Here is a 23,178-nt window from a genome sequence, read left to right on the forward strand (position 1 = left end):
AGAATATATACCAACTATCTCTGTAAGATATGCTCTAGCCAACATTCAGCATTTTTCCAATCCCATTGGTTTCAGCGAGACAAGGACATGCTGAAATCTATTTCAAATTAATGATTGATGCAGCTGTGCTTGAGTTTGGTTACACTAGGTCCCTTGCGTTTTTCTGCGCTTTAAGCTTTTAGTCTTTGGCTGTGTTTGCTTACTTGACATGCACTGAATGGCTCCAAATTGACATGCAGTTGAAGTTCAGAGGGGCATGACCTGCCAGCATGTCAATTAAATACTATTCTTCCCCATCCCCTTTTTGTTTCAGGTTCTGTACAGGGTGATGAGATGTGTGACAGCAGCAAACCAAGTCTTCTTTTCTGAGGCTGTATTGACAGCTGCCAATGAGTGTGTTGGCGTCTTGCTTGGTAGTCTGGACCCTAGTATGACTATACACTGCGACATGGTCATCACCTATGGATTAGATCAGCTGGAAAATTGTCAGATTTGTGGTACTGATTATATCATCTCAGTGTTGAACTTATTGATGCTGGTACATACAACTCTTATAATATCTGGATTTATTAACACAATATTTTTGTTTTAAAAAGTTTAAGAATAGAACTCATAAGAATGGACTAGCTTAATATTTCAACATTGGTTTGGGTTACAGATTGCTTTCGTGGCCTTGAACAAATTGCTGTGTTTTCCCCAAACCCAGTTTCCCATCAGTAAAATATGGGGAATGCTGGCTTAACTGAAGGGTTGTTTTAGGGGAAAAGGAAAAGTTAAATAGTTCTTTTAGGTTGGGGTGGGAAAATTCTGAATTTACTGGTAGATCTCTTGGTGATTTTTTCTGTCAGTTAGTTAGTAGAACTTGTAGTAAATATTAAAAGCTACAGCTATGGGATAGTGCTAATGCTTATGCCCTTGAGAACTGGTCAGTTTCCCCACTGAATATATTTTGTTAAATTGTCAGAAAATCAAGTAGAAACCCTACATTGCCATTATAAATGTCTTGGCTTAAGAGGGGCAGCTATTTCAGATATGTTTTTGAGTAAAAAATTAGGGCCTCACACGACAAAATACAATAGCCCTCATTTATGTTTTGTCTAGATTGTTGAGCAAATAAACACAAAACTTCCATCATCATTTATCGAGAAATTGTTTGTACCAGAGTCTAAGTTGCTTGTGCTCCGTTACCACAAGGAAAAAGAGGTAAGCAATAAGCTGAAATATGGTTTGGACTATTGTCCAGATTGACAAACCTTCATTATGGCTTTTGCTCTTTCTTTGGAATTTGCCTGGCCTAAAGACAGAAGTTAGGAAACTCTGTGCTAAATATGTTGATGCTTTGAAAGAGTGTGGATGAAATATAGAAAATGTGTGGTACATGGTTTTAGAGGCCTTAACATTAGAGCATTTTATAATTTAGTGCAGGGGTGGGGAACCTCAGCCCCAGGGGCCAAATCTGGCTCTAAATCTAAGCTGGGGTTCATGAGATAGGCAGACCTGCTTCCCTTGGTCCTACACTCTTTCCCCAACCACCAGCCATTTGGTGATTTTTTGGCTTTTCTGGATTGTTTTCCCCTTTCCAAAAGGTTGAAGTGCCTCTTTGAATACTAAGTTATTGATAGCAAGAACTTTAAGCTAAAAAAAGGTCACTGTTTGTATTCTGGCTCCACCCATTTTACCTTAGCCCTGCCTCTTTTCCTTCGTTCCCTCCTGGAATGTGGCCCCCGACATCTTCCCTGAGATTGAATTCAGCTGTCAGACTGAAAGAGGTTCTCCTCCCCTGCCTTAGTTGACATGTTGATTTCCCCCCTTTATTTTCAAGGTTGTTGCAGCAGCACATACTGTGTATCAAGCAGTACTAAGCTTAAAGAACATTCCTGTTTTGGAAACGGCCTACAGGTTGATTCTTGGAGAAATGGCATGTGCCCTGAACAGTCTTCTTTGCAGTCTACAACTTCCAGAGGCTTGTTCCGAAATTCTACATGATGCTTTCAAGAATCATGTATTTGATGTAGCTAATGCAAAATTTGTTGTTATATTTGACCTTAGCGCTCTGACCACAATTGGAAATGCAAAAAACTCATTGATTGGCGTGAGTATCTCTACAACATTCATTTGAATGAGTGTTATATTTGCAAGTTCAGGTACCTGAGTAGCTATTGGAAGTCTAAAAGTGTTTACATCGTATATATTGTCAGTTTATTGGCAGCATTAAGGAAGAATACTGGTAGACCTTTTTACTTCAGTGGAACACTTGTCACTAGGGTGGTATGGGTTAGTATAGCCTTCCCCAACCTGATGCCCCTCAGATGGATTGACCTGCAATTTCCATCGGCTGTAGGCAACATGGTCATGTTGTCTGGAGGCCGTAGGAGTCACAGTCCATGGGCCAGTGGTCTGAAAAGGAAATGATCATTGTCATGAGGAGTGAGTAATGGAGGCCAATGATTTTTCCTGGGGTCAAAAGCTATTATAAAGTCTATCTTACGTGTTAATTCCATATGGTAATACCTAAACCTTCTGGCCCAAGGACCGTTGCAAGTGACTGCATCTAGTGGGCTCCAGGTTGGGAAAGGCTGGTTTAGTAATAAGCCCCTTTAGGGGACAATCCTAAGCATGTTTAAATGGAATAAAGTCTTAAAAACCATCCGCATGCCCCAGCCAGCCGTGATTTGAAGAGGAGCAGTTTTGATGTTCTTCGTATATGGTAACATCAAAGGAGAGGGAAAATGCGTCCCCTCATGTGCTTCCCATTGAATGTATGCAAATGCACATGGCCCTCTATTGTACTTATCATAGCACAACCATGGCTGTTTCCCCCATGAAGAAGGTTTATTTACCCCACCCCCTCATATCTTTGCAGCACATTTTATAAGAAGTCTTTAGCTGCTTATTCTTGGCCTTGTCCTTGGGCAGCAGTTGCAGGAAGTCATAACTATTTTCTTTCTGGTTACGAAACAAAGTAGAACCAACAGAAATGTAATTTCCACAAATGCATTATTCCCTACCCTTGCTTGACTTGGCAGATGTGGGCTCTGTCTCCAACGGTGTTTGCACTGCTGAGCAAGAACTTGATGGTTGTGCATGGTGACATTGCCGTCCACTTTCCTGCCGTTCAGTATGCAGTGCTCTACACTCTCTATTCGCATTGCACCAGGTGAGAATTCTTTGTCTAATGTGAATGAAGAAACAGGTATGCATAGACAGTTTTTTCTTTGTTGAACAATAAGAAAGACCCAGCTGGCTAGTTTAGGCAGCAACATGTTGGAAAGAGCTTGCTGCGCTTGCAGCACAGCAGATGCTGCTGTACAATCTCCGTCCTTGTCAGTGGGCTTTCCTGCATGACCTTTATCCGACAATGGGGGTTTCATTCTGCGATACCTGCGAGATACTTAGGAATATTTTTTTGCAGAAGGGATAACAATACCACTGGTGGGACAGAAAAGTGGGCAGTACGTAATCTTAACAGGACGTTTTTCTTCCTTTTGAGAAAACAGAGAGCTCTCGTTTTCTGACACGAAAAGTGGCTTTAGGTACAGGAAAACCCATGCCAGCAAGGTATACAGGCTGAGTGAGAGGGTGCTCTAAGAGGCAGTGGAGCAACATGATAAAATAGGCACATGAGGAAAAACCTGAAGTTGAGGTGTGACCATTATCCATTTTACATTATGAAGCTGCAGCAACATGTGCCAGTCGCTCTGTCTGTATCTGTGTGCTCATCAGAAGTTATGGCTAAACGTTACTTTTTTATTGTTCTCCAGGCACGACCACTTCATATCTAGCAGCCTCAGCTCTTCATCTCCATCCCTGTTTGATGGAGCTGTCATTAGCACTGTAACCACGGCCACGAAGAAACATTTCTCTATCATACTAAATCTCTTGGGACTTTTACTTAAAAAGGATAACCTTACACATGATACCAGGTAACTGGGAAGGTTTCATTGTCAAAAGATGGTATGACTCTGGCAGTTCTAATTAAGGATCAATAGTATGCTTACACATGAAAGTGAGGGAACTAGTCACATGTTATGTATCCTATAATTTGCGCCAAGATTCGTTCTGTCTTACAGGAAGGTAGCTTCTAAAAATGTTTGGGCACGCTTTGCATATAATAATATGTTAAGCATATACAAAACTGCTCTCAAACCGTTTATTTAGTCTGAAATAGCAAAACTTGCAGCTCGATCCTATGCATGTGCACTTAGACTAGAGTCTCACTGAGTTCAGTGGGGGGCACTTCCTGGTAAGGATGCGCAAGGTTGCAGTCTTCATGTGTAAATATCCTGGCTGCTGCGGCTAATCTCTACCATGGCAATTAAGTTTGGCTTTTTGGGGTGGGGGGGCGAGGGTATAACTAGGTGAGGTGGTCTAATGCTTGGACATCTCTGATGTTTATGTGTCATGTCACTCCACTCTTCTGTGCCCTATATGTAACGTTAAAGTTTGGAAGAAAGGTAGATGTGTAATTTGTAACAATCTGGAGTGACTCTTGTATAATACATTTCTAGGAAACTGCTAATGACCTGGGCTTTGGAAGTGGCTGTTCTCATGAAAAAATCGGAGACTTACGCACCGTTGTTCTCTCTCCCATCCTTTCATAAATTCTGCAAAGGACTTTTAGCAAACAGTAAGATTCCCAGTCTTCTTTTCTTCCATATGGGAGATACATAAATAAAACTTCTTCCATAGGCATTGATAACTGCCCCTTCATTAAACCCATTCCATTGTTAAATGATAAATCCAAGAGTGACAGTAATTCCTGTTGCATTAAAAACAACGAAGATCCCTGTGTGCCACGTTAAAGATGCATAAATTTTATCCTGCCTGAATAAATCTGTGAAGAAGTCATACTGCATTCTTTGGCACTCAAATGAAAATAGATACCCTTGTGTGACCCAAATTGTTGTACAAAGTAGTGAAAATAATTGAAGCTTAGTATGGCTGTGAAGGGATTGGTAATTTTACAGTACATTTAATTATTGTGTTGCATGTAGATCACTTAAAATTTATATCTGGATTGAAGTGATGGTAGAGAATACTACAGAAAATTCAAAGCACCATGAAACAAGTGCCATAAACCTAAGAGGCATATGACTTTCCCCCACAATGAACTGTTCCTCCTCTGCTGCATGGCAAACTCCTTTCAATTTCAAAAGGGAAATGTGACATGTTACTGGGTTATGTTCATATTAGGTCATGTTCATGGCAAAAACTCAGCAATTCTACCTGGATAGGGCAAGCTGCTAGCATGACTTTAAAAATCTCTAATGCTCTGGAACAGGCTTCTGTTAACAAGGCACGTCATAAGCTATATATACATTGGCTAAGTTAGAGCCTGATGTGATGATATGAACTTAAGATACCATTTGTCCTGGGGTATGAATGGAATTGAAGAAAATGGGTAGAATACAGTTCATGATCTTTTTTTATTTTCCTTTAAAAGGCCTTAGATTTTGGAGTTTATGTTACTAAACAATGAAGAATGATTCTCTGGGCTAAATAGCTCTGATGGAAAATAATACTGTAATACTTTTCACTCAATATACAGCTCTTCTGGAAGATGTGAATATTTGTCTTCAGGCCTGTAGTAGTCTCCATGCTTTGTCACCTTCTCTACCTGATGACCTGCTGCAGAGGTACATCGTTAATTTTTTGCTCTCAAGGCAAATGTTACATTCAGACGTGTGCTCCATATTTATTCAGTTTTTGTTTCTGGCACAGATGTGTCGATGTATGCCGTGTTCAACTAGTCCACAGTGGTGCTCGGATAAGGCAAGCTTTTGGGAAACTCTTAAAATCTATTCCACTGGATGTAGTATTAAGGTAAGAAGCTTGGCATGTATGATAATAAGGTCTGGAATGAAGCTGTCAGGAAGCTTTATCTAATCGTGTGTGTTTGTTAAATTTATATATTAGCAACATTTTTTCTGAAACATTCTCCCAGAACAGCTTCCAAAAATAATATTGAGAGAGACCCTGCCTTCAAGCTTAGTATATAAAGGACACACTGCAAAAGGAAAAGAGATCTGCAAAACCCAGGTCTCAAAGTTCTTACAGCTGTTCTTTGTGGCAGGGAAGGGTGAAATACGTTCAGTGTAGTTGTTCCTTCTCTGGTCAATTTATGGGGCTAGGTTGCTCTTGCCCTTTCTGTGATGTTCTTCCTGGTGGGCAAGGAGCTTGGGTACAGTGCCCTGTGTCCCTTGGTTCCATATTGTTGCCATATCAGGTGCTCTGTCTCGTTTCTAGAAAATCAGTCTGTGTGGGTGTGGAGAAGAGGCACAGACCTCAAGTTACACCCTCTGCAGCTGAGATTTGGAGTGGGAGGGGAACGAGCAGGAATTAGCAGATGTCTCTGAACTGCCAAGGCCACCCTGCAAGATGACTCAGACAGTGTGAGAACCAAATTGTCTTGGAGCAGAAGGGAGTTAGTAGAGAACAGGGAGGGGTAGAGACTCAGGAGGAGTTGTTAGACCATATCAAGCAGATTCAGGCCACGAAAACAGACCAGTTAACAACTGCCTGGGATTTCTGCCTCGAGCCCTCAAGTGATGTGACCCACCCTGAGGGTAGAGTCATCCTTTCTGAAAAAGAGGGAAGGAGAGAATGGTTCAGTTCAGATGCTACTCTCACATATCAAAGATATTGTCACCTTAATTTATGTGACTGTAAAGCTGCAGAGCTCAATAGAGAAGTGTGCTTCTAAAGTTTTGTTTAAGTTTCCTGGAGAGGGAAAAGGCAGGGGAGGAAACGTGTTTCTAACAGTGTGGCCAACTAGTGATAGAAATTGAGGGGATTGGAGATTACTGTGCAGTGAAGCTGTTGGCAGGCTGCACTTGGTCCTGCATTACACTGGCTGGAACAAGACTGTGTCCATTCCCCCTTGCTTCCATTTTGGCCCAGTCCTACAGAGGAATCTTCCAGGATGTGGTGAAAGTCTGGTGGTTGCAGCTACTAACTCCTTGTACTTCTTGTCCCTGTGCAGCTGGTGGCTAGGAGAGCTGTGTCAAGTTGCCGCAGCTGCAGGTTGGGTTGATACTGCCCTGCGACTGCTCTTGTAACAAAACAGCAGATTGAAATGGGCAGCAGGCAAGCAGGAGAATGCCAGGCTGCTACTCTGCACTTCTTTAAAAATGCTAACCATCCCAAACAAGCAGCTTTAGCATACTTGCTATCTGTGGGTGCTGGTGAAGTCATCACCATAGCTGGCACACAGGCATTCTCCACAGGCAGCCCAAGGAAGCTAGGTGGGTGTTGAAAATATTGTCCCCCCCCCCCCCCCCCGGTAGCAGCCCCCTGACACTTCTCCAGTCTGCCTTGGCTTTACGATCTCAGAGGGCATGTTGAGGATGAAAAGAGCAGGGACTTCTTTGGGAGTGTAAGGGATGTACATACTGTGCATACTGTGCAAAGCAAGGGAAGGCTGTTCTTTTTGTATGCGGTAAATGCATGCCTCTTGCTGATGAAAGGAGGGATTGACACTTGTCTCTGTCCTTCTGTGAGCTTGCATGTGGATGATGGATGTTAGTGAGGGCATGGTTGTATAGATTGTTTCACCAAATAAATAAAAAATAAAAGTCATGCGTTATTTTCTTTGCAGTAACAATCACCACACAGAAATACAAGAAATCTCTTTGGCCATAAGAAGTCATATGAGCAAAGCTCCAAGTAATACATTTCACCCTCAAGACTTTTCTGATATCATTAGTTTCATCTTGTATGGGAGCTCTCACAGAACAGGGTAAGGACATTTTTGGTTTGTAAAGGCTAAGTAGCAACATACACATTTGCGCTGTAATTTTATTTACAACGTACTTTAGTTAATTTGATGCAAAATATATATGATCTTGAGATGAAAATGTAACACAATTTGGCATTGGCAGTTGCTTACTCAGTAGCTTTTATTCGTCTCCAAAATGAAATATCTTTGTGGTCACCTGAATATTGGCTTGCCTGCATTCATCTTTGAGCCAAAGTCCTGATGCAGATTTTTCTTCCAAAGGTGTGTGCCAGTCTCTATGTTCATTAGCTTGTATTGGTGGCTGGGAAACAGCAGAAATATTTTTAACAGTTCATTGGCATAATTCATGTACACTGGAAGAACTTGAACTGTGATTGCCTGACTTCTCAAATTTGGTAGCAGAAATTTTCTGCCATTAGTGCAATTTGTAAGCAGTGACTCAAAGGTTTTCTTAGGGCCTGTGTTTGAGGAGAGCACCTTAGGCTCATGTACTCATAATGCTCTGGCACATGCACAGAGAAGATTAGGTTTTCAGTTGATCACAATTCACCGTCAGGTCTTAAGCCTAAATTGCGGTCAATTTAAAGTATGAACATAAAGTGAGTCTTGCTGGATCAGACCAAAAGACCTGTCTAATCCTTCATTCTTTCCTGAGGGTGGCCCAGCAGGTGCGTGCGGAGAGCCTAGGAAAAGAGGGCACAATTTTCCAGTTTCAAACTTAAGCCGAAATTGCAGTTAGTTGAAAACAGAAGCGAAAGCTTCCAGTCTCCTCATGGCTGCTCCTTGCATCTGTGGAGAGGGAATTGGGCAGCTGGCAGGACTGAGGCTCATTCATGTGATAGTAAACCATAGTTCAGTGTTGCATCTGGACGTGGAGAACGTTATGTAGATTGGAGACATAGATAAATGGTCACACAGCAGTAATGCAGTCTTTTTTTAATTGTACTGCTCCCCCATCCACTTCCAACTGGAAAGTTATCCAAATGCAGAACTAGAAATGTGTACATACACCTCTCTTAATATCTGATTTTGTTTCAGGAAAGAGAGCTGGTTAGAAAGGTTATTCTACAGCTGCCAAAGACTGGATAAACGTGACCAATCAAGTATTCCACGCAATTTGTTAAAAACTGAGGCTGTTCTTTGGCAGTGGGCAATCTGGGAAGCTGCCCAATTTACTGTCCTTTCAAAGTTAAGGACACCACTAGGCAGGGCTCAGGACACATTCCAGACAATTGAAGGTAAGCTTGCATGTTTTTGAAAAAGCCTTTTTTTTAAAGGTTTAAAAATTGTGGTATAACTGGAGATACAAGCAAGGAGTGCTTTCCTGTAGCTTTGGCTGGTCCATCAGCTGCGTCCTTACCTGGATGAACACTGCCTAGCAACAGTGATACATGCTCTGGTAACCTCCCAGTTGGATTACTGTAATGCTCTCTACGTGGGGCTGCCCTTGAAAACCGTCCAAATACTTCAGCTGGTACAGCATAGGGCTGCCAGGCTGCTGATGGGGACCAGTCATTATTCTCGCATAATGCCGGTCCTCTACCAGCTCCACTGGCTTCAGTTGAAGTCCAGGCCCAATTCAAGGTGCTGGTTTTGACCTGTGAAGCTCTAAACGACGTGAGATGGGTTACCTGAAGGTATGTCTCCTTCCTTTATACACCCTCATGCCCCATAAGATCTGCAGGAGAGGCACTGCTCTGGGAACCCTCCCGGAAGGAGATAAAAAGGACATCTACTTGGATTAGGGCCTTCTTTGCGGTGGCGCCCAGATTGTAGAATGCGCTTCCCAGAGAGGTTTGCCTGGTGCTGAGCCTATATTCTTTTCAGTGCCAGGTCAAAACCTTTTTATTCAAGCATTATTTTAAAAATTAGTATTTTAATGGTTTTAACAGTCGCTTTTGATTTATTTTTATGGGTTTATATATTTTATTATATCATGGTATTGTTTTATTGGATTCTTATTTTAATGTTGTAAGCCATCCTGAGATGTTATACATAAAGGACAGCATATAAAAAAAAGAAAAAAATTGTGAATGTACTCAAAACCTAACGAGGCACAAACTGTTGCACTCTATGTCGCTTAAGGGTGTGCATTTTAGTTACTCTGTCTGAGAGGAAAGAAAAAAAGTTGAAAATAGAAATTACAGTTTTATAGAAAACATGGAAGTATATTTTGATATACTAAATGGCAAAATGGTATGTATTGTTGTTGTACCCTCCAGTTTTCAAACTTTTTCGTTGGAAAAATGGCTTGAGGGAATGTGCTAGGTAATGTGCTCCTTGAATATTTCAGGTTCTGGTTTTTTTGTTTTTGTTTTGTTTTGTTTTGGTCTCCACGTCTGGTTGGTTCAGAAACAAATCATTATTTGGAAACAACCGTTTTAGTTTGAAGATGTTAGTCTGATGTCCTTTACCTTGAAATGTTCTCGATGGATGTTTCTAGGCATCATTAGAAGTCTTGCAGCCCATACATTAAACCCTGATCAAGATGTCAGCCAGTGGACTACAGCAGACAATGATGAAGGTCATAGTAGCAATCAGCTGAGACTGGTTCTGCTTCTGCAGTTCTTGGAGAACCTGGAGAAATTGATGTACAATGCTTACGAAGGATGCGCTAATGCGCTCACATCTCCTCCCAAGGTTTGTGTTCCATGCAATAGCTGCATTTTCTCATATATTCCCAGATATTTACTTAGCATTTACTCTGTGTTGTCATGGCATACTGTATTGCATGGTTTCTGTTTTTGTAAACTGACCAGAGCTTTGACTATTGTGCAGTATAGAAGGGGCAATACATAAAAGGAAATTGTTAGGCAAATCGGATGACAGTCCTGTTACTCAAATCATTTTGTGACTTGTACTCCTCAAACATCTGGTTTTTTTTTAAAGTCTCAAAGTTAATTGCTCCAGTGTTTCTGGAAAATATAATCTGAAATGAAACCATTTGACTTGACTTGGAATGTTAATTTTGTTTGCATGTGCAGGGTTTTTTTTTTTTTACTTAAATTTGTAATGCAGATGTGCAGGAGAACTTCTGTGATGTTTCCAAAGAATTCCCATATATTCTTCCCTCAAGGCAAAACCGCCCTGTGACCTGGTTTCCATGTCATGATGGCATATTGTGGGTTGTCTAACTCACGGTTCATGAGAATGTTTGTGAATTAATTCAGTTGAAAGTAAACAACTGCCCGTCAGCTCGGCTGGAGCTCATCAGCACGATGTGTCAACTCAGACCAATGAGTTGATTAGAGGATAAACAGTCCAGTAACCCAATGGGTTGCCACCATAACATGCAGAAAGGCCTGCTGCATGCGGTTGCATTCAAGGGAGCAGATGATCTGAGGGCATTATGTAACTTTGCTGCTTATGCTTGTATCTTTACTAACATTTTTCTGAAGCCACCATGACGCCCCCCTGCCCCTTCCTCTTACATTATCCATTGTCTAACACCTGTCCTTGAAATGTGACAGCCAAGCAGTTGGGCCCTTCAGAAAGCTTTCCACTTGCATATTTTCATTCTGTCTTTATTCCTTGCATGGGAATTATAGGAAACTGCCTTACATTGTCCCATGATTTATAGCACTGATCCACTGAGCCCGATTTTATTTACTTTGACTGTTAATAGCTTGCCAGGATCCTTTGATAAAGGGAGGACTTTAAATCTGTGACCTTCTTTTCATTAAAAATGCCATGGATTTAAACTGGGACCACTGAACTATAGTATGTCCCTCTAAACTATAGTCAGTTTATTTGCCCTAGGTGTTTATCAGGTGTAATTTTTCTAAACATTTCTTGTAAAAAAATTTGTTTGTGGTTGTAGTACTCCATAAACTGTGAAGCTCTGAAGGTACTGGAAATGTATCACTTCATTCTGTTTGTTTACTGGCAAGCTGTGTGTTCAGGTTGTACTCCTATTGAACAGATGATAAATGAGACTTGAGACTTTTGTATAGGATGGGATAGAAATGCCATAAATAAATGTATGATAGGTTTTCCAGCCTCATCAGTTAACGTTGCTGTGTTAATGAGTAAGGCTGCAGTATGTGCACTTGCTTTACATGGTTCATGTTCTATGAGGTTTGCTGGCAAGGGCAGGGGGAAAGCATAAAATTTTTAAAAGTTGATATTCTACTATTAGGGAGGGATGGAGAGCCATGCAAATCACTCGAGTTTTTCTCTTTATTTCTGAAGGTCATCAGGACATTTTTCTACACTAATCGGCAGACTTGCCAAGATTGGTTAACTCGAATTCGACTTTCCATCATGCGTGTCGGATTATTGGCTGGGCAACCAGCTGTGACCGTCAGACATGGCTTTGACTTACTGACAGAAATGAAGACCAATAATATCTCTCAGGTACTGCATTTCTTTTCACAATATTTATTTTATTTGAGTAAATAAGAATGGTGCAAGATGATTTACAGCAAACTGATCTTTGCCTGTATCAGTGTCCCATTGCAAAGCAGCTGTGTGGGGTAAATGACATAGAGTGATCTGGTATAAGAATTCCGACTCAAGTTTTAGCTGTGTTGATTCCCAGCGGAAATAAAAATGTTCCTGAATTGGAGCTGATTGTCCCAGTCTTAAAATACTGCTTGTAAAAGGTTGTTGGGGTGCGGAATTTACAGTTCAGGGATTAGTATAAAAAACCTTGCTGAGCACATGCAAACCCGACAGGGGTTATGTAGACTGGGATTATTTTGGCTATAACTTGAACTATCGGTTGTTTCTGTCCTTCGTTCCAGGGAAATGAATTAGAAGTAACAATTATGATGGTGGTAGAAGCACTCTGTGAACTCCATTGTCCAGAAGCAATCCAAGGAATAGCCGTCTGGTCATCTGCTGTCATTGGAAGGAATCTTGCCTGGATTAATTCTGTAGCTCAGCAAGCAGAAGGGCGGTGAGTTTGTGCATGCATGCAGCCGGGCTGAGAGTACGACTTGGTGTGGACATAATGACAAACTAGAGTTGAATCAGATGTTATTTGCTGAATTGAGGGTAGTTGTCATGTTCAAACCTGGAATTAGTGGGTTAACTGTAATTTCAAACAGGAACAACCAACCTATGGAGAGGACCATTGCTTTTCTTTTAGGTTGTAAAATGTGGATTGTTGTTATGGTGACTCATGAGTTATTTCTCCAGACTACACAAGTTGCAGGCAGTACCAGTTAAAAAAGGAACCCCAGCCCAGGAGCTTTATGTGTCAGTTCTGCAGCACCACAATGGCAGCTGAGATATAGGCAGAGTATGGGTAAAGTGAAGATGTGGGAAATATAAACCCAAGGACTGATAAAATAAACTGTGGTTTGTTTGAAAAATCCTGGATTAGGAAATAAACCATAGTTTAAATCATGTCAGCATTCGTATATATATTTTATTGACGTCAAACACAAACCTTCCCCTACCCTTGTAATTACTGACAGTAGATTTAGTCTGTGGCCCTCCAAATGCTGTTGAACTAAAGCTCCCATCATCCTGGACAACTGTCCAGTGGTATAAAACCTAGAGCTCTGATCAGAGTGTCGGTACTTTTCCATTTCCCTTCACACCATATGCTCTTTCCGTTGTTACAAAATGGGAAACCTTTACTGAATGTATCAACATAAACCAGAGTGCTCCTTGACCTCTTGCTAACTCCTGGCACTTAAATTTTTTTAAGGTTTGAAAAGGCGGCCGTCGAGTACCAGGAGCATCTTTGTGCCATGACAGGGGTGGATTGCTGTGTCACGGGTTTTGATAAATCTGTTTTGAAGTTGGCCAACTCGAACAGTGGCAATAATGCCAGCCCCAAGCATTCTGTCAATGGTAAGTCTCACTGTAGGTAGCCTGAATTGTATTTTAGTGTGGTCTGGAAACAGGCAGTCTGTGTGTTCCTCTGAACACTTCCTTTCAGGGGTGGCACTGTCTATTTGGCAGGTGCTTTTTTAGCTTGCCAGAAAGACCAACTCCAAGGTAAGGAGTGGTACATAGAACCATAGAAACAGAGCGAGTCAGAAGGGGCCATCTAGTCTGACCTCCGGCCTCCGCTCACGACATGCCCACAGTGAGCACGTCCAGCCTGTCCTTGAACACCCGCACCGATGGGGCCTCAACGACCTGCCGTGGAAGCCCCTTCCACACCCTTGGGGTCCTGACTGTCAGGAAGTGCTTCCTGGCATCCCAATGGAACCTTGGTTCCCTGAGCTTTGCTCCATTGGAGCGCATCCTGTACGATGCCTCCAGCTCGGGAGGAGAGACAGGAGTGCTTCACATTGTCTTCTACCTTGCAAAACTAATTGCAATGGTGCTATGGTTGTGTAAAAAAGGAAAAACATCTCACTGTACATGGATCCTAGGTCTGTAGATCTGTAAGTAAAAGGCAACTGCTGTTTTTGGCTTGCCACCAAAACAAACAAATGAAAAGTCATGTGAAAAATTTGTTGGGCACTAATTTTTAAATCTTTGCCTCTGCAGGGGATTTACGAAAAACAGTACTGGCTAAGCCAAGTGACTCTTCACCTGAAGTCATAAATTATCTGGGTAATAAAGCTTGCGAATGTTACATCTCCATTGCTGACTGGTCTGCTGTGCAAGAATGGCAGAATGCAGTTCATGAGCTGAAAAAGAACACAAGCAGTTCCTCGGTCAGTTTGAAAGCAGACTTCAACTACATCAAGTAAGTATCATTGACGTGTGCAGTAGCAAGTTGTCCATAGGGGCATGTTTCAGCTTGCTAGGCCTGCCTAAGGACACAGGCAAAGCTGTGCCAGATCAGACCAAAGCGCCACCGACTCCAGTACTCAGCTCACATGGTGGCAAACCGTGAGAGCCAGTGTGGCGTAGTGGTGAAGAGCACGGGGCTGGGACTCAGGCAATCCGGGTTCGAGCCCCCGCTCAGCCATGGAGCCAACTGGGTGGCTTTGGGCCAGTCACAGACTCTCGGCCCAACCTGCCTCACAGGGTTGTTGTTGTGGGGATAAGATGGAGTAGGGGAATGGTGTAAGCTGCCTTGAGCCCTTTGTAGGAAAAAGGCAGGATATAAATTGAAAAATAAATGAATGAATGAATAAACCAGTTGCCCACAGGATCCCTCCAGCAGGAGGGCCTCCACCTGCCCAAGCTCTTCAGAAACTGGTATGTGCAGTCGTGCCACCTCAGGTGAAGGAGAGAGTACACAGCCTACAAGGCCAGTGGCCAGTGAGAGTCTCCTCCTTCAAGTATCTTGCCAGTCCCTTTTTAAAGCCATCCAGACTGGCGGCCATCACCACTTCCCATGGCAGCAAATGCCATCATTTAACTATATGCTCTGTGAAGAAGCATTTCCTTTTACTTGCTTCATGAAAGAGGAGAAAAGGGAAGCTGGGAGAGCAGACTTGAATGCTGAGGTTAAAGCAGATTAGAACTGTGTTTAACTTGAAGACCAGAGAGTTGGACATTTCCAGATTGGGGAGCAGCACAAAACAGACAGAAAGAACAAGTAGCCCAAGCCGAAGTGTCACTTGCCCAGTTCTGGGAAGAAGGTGTTAATGAAGAGGTGCTCTTCTCCCTCAGCAACCCTAATGCTGCTAAGATTGCCAGGGAAGTGATGCTCTGAGGAGGCTTTATTTTTGCCCCCCCCCCCCCACTCATCACATTGGTAGGAAGGGGGCTTTTAATTGTCCTCTTTCCTGTGTGCTGAGGTGGGAGTCAGGATTAGAGGCTGTGTGTGTGCTGCAGGTACATGTGTATGAGCCTCCCACCTGACACAGCATGCCATCCTTGGGGCTGAAAAGCTGCTGGACTTCACTATAGAGGATGGTGGGTGCCCTGTCCCACTTTTGTGGAAGGCCGAAGTCCCTGTCCAGTGCCAACCATGAGTAGCATTAGCTATTTTCCCGCTCTGAGTAATCTGTTCTAGTGGAGTTGTGCAGTGACACTGATGGGGTGAGGCAGACCTGGGTGAATGTGTGTGCTTTAATTCCTGTCTTTTCACAGTTGTACTTTTGTAACTTTAGATCGGGCTGGTTCTGCTACTGGGAACCAACAGCCATGGAATTTGCCCTCCTGGCTTTGCCTAGGTACCAGGTTTTTTTTAAATTAAACCTGGCAACCTTCTCATTGAGTTATTAAGGGTGTAATCTTCTGCATGTATAGACAGAAAGAAGTCCTACAGATTCCAGCATTTTCCAGTCATTGCTCCCTTAGTCTGAAAGAACACATCGGGGAAGAGGAAACTTTCTTTTTGCCTATGAAAAACAGCTACTATTCTTAAAAACAGAGGGCTACAAAAATGCTAATATAATAAGTGGCTCCTAACTTAGGCACTTTGTAAATTGTGTGTGTGTGTCTATCTTGTGGCTTTTTCAGTTCTAATTTGAAGATAGCCATTAGGATAAAATAAGGATACATTCATTTTTTGCAGGTCTCTAAGCAGTTTTGGATCTGGAGAACTAACAGAATGTACAGAACAGCTAGAATTGCTTCCAGGGGAAGACATCAACCTGCTTATTGGAGGAGCAAAAGAGAAAATAGGTATCAACCAAAAACTATGCTAGACACATGAAGTTTCCCAGGGATGTAGACCTTTGCTTTGGTGGTTTTCTTTTGGTATACTGTGAGGCAAAAGCAGCGTGAAAGATAATGAATGTCAATAACCATTGTTACACTTACGTGCTAATAACCTTTTGTAGATATGAAGAAACTTCTTCCTAACATGCTATCTCCTGATCCAAGAGAACTTCAGAAAGCCATCGAGGTTCAGTTACTAAGAAGTTCAGTATGTCTGGCAACAGCAGTTAATCACATCGAGCAGGAACAAAAGTGGCAACCTATTACTGAGTGAGTTTTTAAAATAGTTCTGAAATTTAGAAGAGAGCACAAGAGCTTTTCCTATGCTTCCCTATCCAGGCAACTTCAGCTGATGGCCAGTAGTGTTGTGTGAGGAGAGTTCCCCTTTTTCTCCACCCCCAAGATAATTAGTGCTTTCTATTCAGTTAGAATGTGAGATTTTTATTTCTCTCTCACACACGGTTATGTTAATATTGAGGACAGGGTAGAATGTTAAAATAGAGCCATGGTACAATTCTGTGCATATTTAGACAGAAAAAAATCCTACAGCTGCCTGTGTGCCCCAGCCAGCCATGCTGACTGGGAAATGCTGGGAGTTGTACAACTACTTTCTGAATAAATGTGCATGGGATTGCACCTGAATATTGTTACTAATCTTTGCTGTATTGTAATTATGTGTACATTTTATATTTTAATGGCAAAGGAGGTATTATGGAATTGAATCGCACATATATAGATTTATTTATTTATTTTATTGAAGTATAGTAACTTGAATAATTAGAGGCTCATATAACTTTTTATTTTAGGAACCTTATAAAATATTTGAAACAGACTTCACGACTTGCCATTGGACCTTTAAGACTCGCTACCCTGACGGTGTCTCAGTCTTTGCCAGTATTGAGTACCCTGCAGCTGTATTGTTCATCTGCTCTGGAAAATACAGTGTCAAATAGGCTTTCCTCAGAGGTGTGTTTGCATGTACAAGCATTTCATGTATTCACATAATATTTCTATATGTTGATCCCAAAAGCTCACATACACATGTGGACTCCCTGGCAAATGGATAATCTGGCAGCTGAGAATTTTGTGACGTCGAGACTCTTAAACATACTTCTCTTATGCCATGTGGAACAAAGTGAAATCCCTTGTTAATTAACATCGCCAAATGCTACTATTGCAAGTTGTCACTATGCATGACCTTTTATGTGGATAAGCTTTACTGAGAATTTGCACAGAGTGGAGAACTTTTCTTAGCTGTGAATTCTTCATTCTATCCATCTCACTGGAGGTCTGGACCCCAGGGTCCTCCTCTCTACTCACAAAGAGGCAGATGTTCTAAAATGAACATCTTAGGGTGCCCTGCTCCACCTCTCAGGCCTTTTCCGCTCTAAGGACAGAAATGAATGATAGCAGTAACCTTCATCCTTATCCTTTCCAGATATTTAGGAATTTATTTATTTATTAAACTTTTTTTTTAGACTGTCCCTTACTGTAGTCTTGGGATGGTTTAACAATAAGACAAAATATAACGCAGCATCCTAATCAAATTCTTAACCAATCAACAATATCATATCAAAAACAGTCAAACCTTAAAGCATTGGGAAAATAAAAAGATTTTAGCCTGGTGCTGAAAAGGATAAAGCGACGGCACCAGGCGACCCTCTCTGGGGAGCAAATTCCACAATCGAGGCACCACCACAGAGAAGGCCCTTTTCTGGGTAGTCACCCTCCTAATCTCCTTCAGGGAGGGCTCCTGGAGCAGGGTCTCTGCTCCAGATCTTAAGGAGCAGGAACTTTCACTTTCAGCGCTCCATATGAAGGACTAATTAAGAGACAAATGAACTATGGTGTCTGCTTAGAAATATAGTTGTAGTCTTGGGCATATGCACAAAACCAGTGCAGCAATGTTTTTATTAGAAGTTTGGGAAAAGAGCTTTTTTGACGGTATAAAGCTCTATCAAGCACTCATTCTCTGTGCTTTTTATTGTAGGATTGTCTCATTCCTCTCTTTAGTGAAGCATTGTGTTCATGCAAGCAACATGATGTAAGACCATGGATGCATGCCTTAAGATATACCATGTACCAGAATCAGTTGCTGGAGAAGTTTAAAGGTATGTGCATTAAAGGAGAAACACCTGTCTCTTCTATAGGTGCAACAGTAGGGATACAAACTCCAATTTGTGTGTGCGCTCATAACCTATGATGTTATATTTAAACCTTTCTGCTTGTATCATTTGTTCCTTGGAGTATGCAGAGTAACCTTTTCCCAAACTACAGGAAACTAATGAATTATTCAGTAATAAAACCTCTCAATCTTACTTCCCTCTTCAAAGTAAAAATAGAACAGCAGATTTATTCAAAACCATGGGTGACTTTTGGGTTTAAATCAATATGTGTTTAAGGATATATTTTTACACTTAAGTAAAAGGAATATATTTTTGTGAATTCAGTCTGCGACAATACTGGTCAAAGAATATTTGCAAGTAAATTGCTTGAATGTTTGCAAGTAAATTGCTTTGAAAAAACTTTACTGAACAGTTCTGGTGTTTGTACTTTCAGAGCAAAGTATTCCAGTTAGAAGCCACTTAATGGAATTGGGACTGACTGCTGCCAAATTTGCTAGGAAACGTGGGAATGTTGCACTGGCTACACGTCTGCTTGCTCAGTGCAGTGAAGTTCAACTTGGGAAAACCACAACAGCCCAAGATTTAGTCCAGCATTTTAAAAAACTGTCAACACCAATTCAAATGGATGAGAAGTGGGGCCCTGAGCTTGAAATTGAAAAAACTAAGTTGTTATATACAGCAGGTGAGTACCATATAGTTGTGTCGGAAATCACTTTTGAATTTAATCTTGAGTTCTTTAAAATCAAGCTTTACTTGGAAAATAAAACCCACCTCTTAAAATGTGCACATGCTAATGCATAGATGGCTTTTCAGATCAGAATAAACAATGAGTTCAGGCATATGCACTGCTCTAGGGGTGCCATGTAGTTTATTGAATGCAAAGTTGGAATGTTTATGCAGGTCTGAGAGACAAGGTGAAAGCTACTTAAGTAAAGCGGATAGATTGATTCCTTACAAAAGCAAAACTTATATAAAGAAGTACAATTAGAGAAGGCAGCTTTGAGGCAATTGTGTCTGGAGCAGTTTCTTACTAGTGCATGCTGAAGCTAGATGCAAGACCCTGGCATGGCTCCAGAACACTATCCTGGCTTCTGTATGTGGTGGAAGTTCACCGCACTTACCTGTCCTCTCCATCCAGTGCATAATATCTAAATGCTCACATACCAAGTGGGACCTTCCTTCCTTCCTTGATTGCCCTTTAGTTCCCTGTGTCATATTATGCACTGCTTCATAAACTCAGCAGCTTTCAAGGTAGCTTATGGCAGCATGTTTGGGATGGGATGGGTGGGGATTACTGTTTGAGAAACATACGATCAATTCTGTTTGGGTAGGTGGACCAAGTAGCATGGCTTTTGGACTTTATTGTTAATCCCCAAAATATGGCTTCTTTACCTGTAGGTAACAACAGTGGGTTAAAAAGTCAGTTTTGTTCGTGAAACTTGCAGAATAAAAGTGGAGGCTTCATTTTCAACGCTAATTATGCTGAGAAATCAGTGTTAACATTTTGTGGTGTTTTTCAGGCCAGTCAACCCACGCGATGGAAATGCTGAGCTCTTGTGCCATATGCTTCTGCAAATCTGCCAAAGCTGAATATGCCGTAGCCAAGTCTATTCTTACATTAGCCAAGTGGATCCAAGCTGAATGGAAAGAGATTTCAGGGCAGCTGAAGCAGGTTTATCGAGCACGACAGCAACAGAATCTTGCTGGCCTTTCCACATTATCTAAAAACATCTATAGTTTGATTGACCTGCCCTCTGTTAACACCATTGAAGAGGACTATCCCAGGATTGAAAGTGAATCCACAGGTAGAAAAAGTCCTCTGTTGAATATAGGAAAAGCATAATATGGGAGAGCTGCATTATAGAGTCAGTCGTCTTATATTGAAAATATTTGGTTTAAGGAAATATTTCAGACTGTTGGAATTATGCCCCTAATTACCACTCCACTGGAGCCTCATGACTTGGACCAGTTAATGCTTTCATCCCTCAAAAGCATAGCTTGTGAAAATCACATTGGGGGGCTTATTCTGAAACGATTTTCTATGCTCATTCCCATTCAGTATTTAAAATGTTGGCCCACGTGGCCCAGCGAAATCTGACCCATGTGTTTCCTGTTGTAGATTAGGGTAGGGTGGACAGAAGGTAGACCAGTATCTACCAGTGCTTGATTGGATGATTTGCATTATATTGGCAATGGCTTGGTTCCTAATTTTTTAAGAATGGTGTAAAAAAATTATTTCCTCCTGCTGTCATACACATACACGCATGCACCCCCCCGACCCCCCATCCCCAAAGCCACAAAACTCCTTGGTTAGGACTGTAACTATAGGAACTTAGATGTGGTTTTGTACATATGTACATAGGTGAATGGCTCATGATGTGCAGTAGGTAATTGTGTGTTCCCTTAGCTCCTGTTTTGCATGGGTTCTTTTTGCCAGCCTTTGCTTTGCACTGGCGTATCACAAGGTGTTAGTAAAGAATGAAAGTAGATCTTACAAGCCCGAAGTTCAATCCTATGTAATGCATTGTCATGACTCAAAATTTTTGAAACCACTTCCTGTTTTGTTCCCTCATTCCAGTAAACATTGGTGTTGGGGAACCCGACTTCATTTTGGGGCAGCTCTACCGTCTGTCTTCAGCACAAGCTCCTGAAGTAGCTAAATCGTGGGCTGCGCTTGCTAGCTGGGCTTACAGATGGGGCCGAAAGGTAGTTGATAATGCCAGGTAAATCTACTTCTTAAATAATGAGAAGCCAAAAATACAAAGAACACCAGTATGTTTTAGCTTATAGCTCTTACTGCCAGTAAAGAAGCTTTAGGAGAGGTGTTTGTAAATGGGGGTGTGGGGGGAAGAATGGCATAAAAACTTGGAAACCTACAAGTGATTGATGGTTAGGGGATGGGATGGAACCAGAAGTGGGGGCATAGCTGTTTGGGAACCTGGTGGGGCACATTTAGCCCCCAGGCCTGAAGTTTCACAATCCTGGATCTCTTTAAAGATGGTTCTGGTCAGGTTTTAACTTCCTGTATGTATTTCTACCCTGAATAGAAGTTATTCTCTCTGATTTTATGTTTGACTATCTAGATGTGCTGAAGATCTTGAAAAATTTGTTAAAACGGGTCAAACGGTCTCACACTTGTGAAAGATACCACTTGTACAACTGTCTTCGGGGGAGAAATTTATTATTAAACTAGCAATTAAGCGGTAATGTAGGGGGATGTCATTTCAAATACCAAATGATTGTGCTACTGCCATCCTTGGACAATTGTGTAATTAAACAGTTCTATTTATCTTGTTGAACCAGTATTTAATGAAAACTGTCCACACAATAAGAGGCTTATTTCTCATTTATGCTTCCCCATGGGAATATCAGTTCCTGTTAAATAGTTAATCATGTAGTCCCCAAAAACAAGTAAAACATTCCTACTGTCAAATAGATCTATTTATACTGGTGTGTGTGTGGAAGCCTTCACTCTGTACATTAGATTCTTATTGAAGATATTCCTTGGCTCTCTCTTAATAATTGTATTATGTTCTGTGCTTTTAAATTTTGTTTTATACTGCCTTGCAAAGATTGACCGTAAAAGGCAGCCCATAACTTTAAAGTATATGCACATATGAATTATATTTTATAGGAGAAGCATTATGGATGTGGGGTTTCTTCATCCAGATTGTTTTCATATTGACGCTTTAGTTAACATTTACCAGTAAAAAATTAACAATAACTCAGTTTCCATCTAGTTTAAACTTTGCTTAAGCTGGAATAGTACTGGTAATAATCCTTTGCTGTTCATAAGTGATTTATGAGAAGTAGATTTGGCAAGTGAAAGGCGTTTTTCTCCCTGATTCCAGGAATGGTGCATTGGAATTTTGACAGACCTTTCAGTTACTCATCTCTGTGTTTGGAAATCATTCATCTGGAGAAATTAAAGCTGTTAGTGGTGGTTCTGTAATGTGGGAGCTTGTATTTCAATTGCTAGTGCAGAGAAGAAAATATAACGATTTTGTACACGATTATATTAGAAAACAAACAGTGTGACAAAGATATGCTAGCACCGTGCTTATTACTTACTTTTTAAGAGATAAACTATATGGTGTTACAGTCAGGGAGGTGTCCGTCTGCTGCCAAGAGAAAAATCTGAAGTGCAAGGCCTGCTCCCAGATAATATAACAGAAGAAGACAAAGAGAAAATCTATGGCATTCTTGGACAGGCAGTGTGCCGGCCTGCTGGAATTCAGGTTAGTATAAATGAAATAAACTTGAATGGAATACTTACCAAAATCTTTAGATGGGTTATAAAGATCTTCTATTCAGAAACTTGCTTTTTTAAAAGCAAGACTAGAGTGAATGTCAATTTAATATCACTGCTAATTACGTAATCCTTAGATCAGCATAACTAGCCTAGATATCTACAATGTGAGGATATATTTATTTGATACATTGGTAGGCCCCCTTTCAGGGTCATGCTAAAAGAAAGCCTCTGCACTGCATTTTAAAGAGCTAGAATATTATTAAGGCACTAAAGGACCAACAAGTAAAAAGCTGTTTGTCACTGGATTCTCCTTAAAGAGTTAGCTATATTCATTCTACAGAGGTATAGTTGGCAGAGAAGGACTGGAGTAGAGAGAAATGAAGGTAACGAGGGCCTTGGGGAAAAGGAAGTCAAGGTCTGAGAAAACCAGGCAATGCAGGAAAAAACCTCCAAGGCTATAGGAAAGCAAGATTGGAAAAAAGTGATTCAGGGGAATAAAAGGAAGCCTAGATTTGGGGGCCTGTTTTACACTATAT

General features: G+C 41.3%; 1 protein-coding gene across 2 annotated transcripts in view; it reads left to right on the top strand.

The window, feature by feature from the left end:
• SMG1 (SMG1 nonsense mediated mRNA decay associated PI3K related kinase) overlaps positions 1-23,178 on the top strand; it is a 75,347-nt gene that overhangs the window by 22,422 nt on the left and 29,747 nt on the right. The window contains exons 11-33 of one of the 2 annotated variants that reach the window (XM_044433855.1): positions 314-538; positions 1,102-1,203; positions 1,823-2,092; positions 3,027-3,157; positions 3,762-3,923; positions 4,509-4,627; positions 5,549-5,636; positions 5,722-5,823; positions 7,598-7,738; positions 8,765-8,976; positions 10,182-10,378; positions 11,930-12,094; positions 12,484-12,638; positions 13,398-13,543; positions 14,192-14,393; positions 16,119-16,228; positions 16,387-16,534; positions 17,071-17,230; positions 18,255-18,375; positions 18,824-19,072; positions 19,911-20,195; positions 20,969-21,113; positions 22,493-22,628. In XM_044433855.1, the coding sequence (XP_044289790.1) occupies positions 314-538; positions 1,102-1,203; positions 1,823-2,092; positions 3,027-3,157; positions 3,762-3,923; positions 4,509-4,627; positions 5,549-5,636; positions 5,722-5,823; positions 7,598-7,738; positions 8,765-8,976; positions 10,182-10,378; positions 11,930-12,094; positions 12,484-12,638; positions 13,398-13,543; positions 14,192-14,393; positions 16,119-16,228; positions 16,387-16,534; positions 17,071-17,230; positions 18,255-18,375; positions 18,824-19,072; positions 19,911-20,195; positions 20,969-21,113; positions 22,493-22,628 (3,771 nt within the window). The remainder of the gene's footprint in view (positions 1-313; positions 539-1,101; positions 1,204-1,822; positions 2,093-3,026; positions 3,158-3,761; positions 3,924-4,508; positions 4,628-5,548; positions 5,637-5,721; positions 5,824-7,597; positions 7,739-8,764; positions 8,977-10,181; positions 10,379-11,929; positions 12,095-12,483; positions 12,639-13,397; positions 13,544-14,191; positions 14,394-16,118; positions 16,229-16,386; positions 16,535-17,070; positions 17,231-18,254; positions 18,376-18,823; positions 19,073-19,910; positions 20,196-20,968; positions 21,114-22,492; positions 22,629-23,178) is intronic. The other variant, XM_044433856.1, reaches the window with a different exon arrangement.

The sequence above is a fragment of the Varanus komodoensis genome, unplaced genomic scaffold (assembly GCF_004798865.1).
Source record: "Varanus komodoensis strain SLA01 unplaced genomic scaffold, ASM479886v1 scaffold26, whole genome shotgun sequence".
Lineage (NCBI taxonomy): Eukaryota > Metazoa > Chordata > Lepidosauria > Squamata > Varanidae > Varanus > Varanus komodoensis.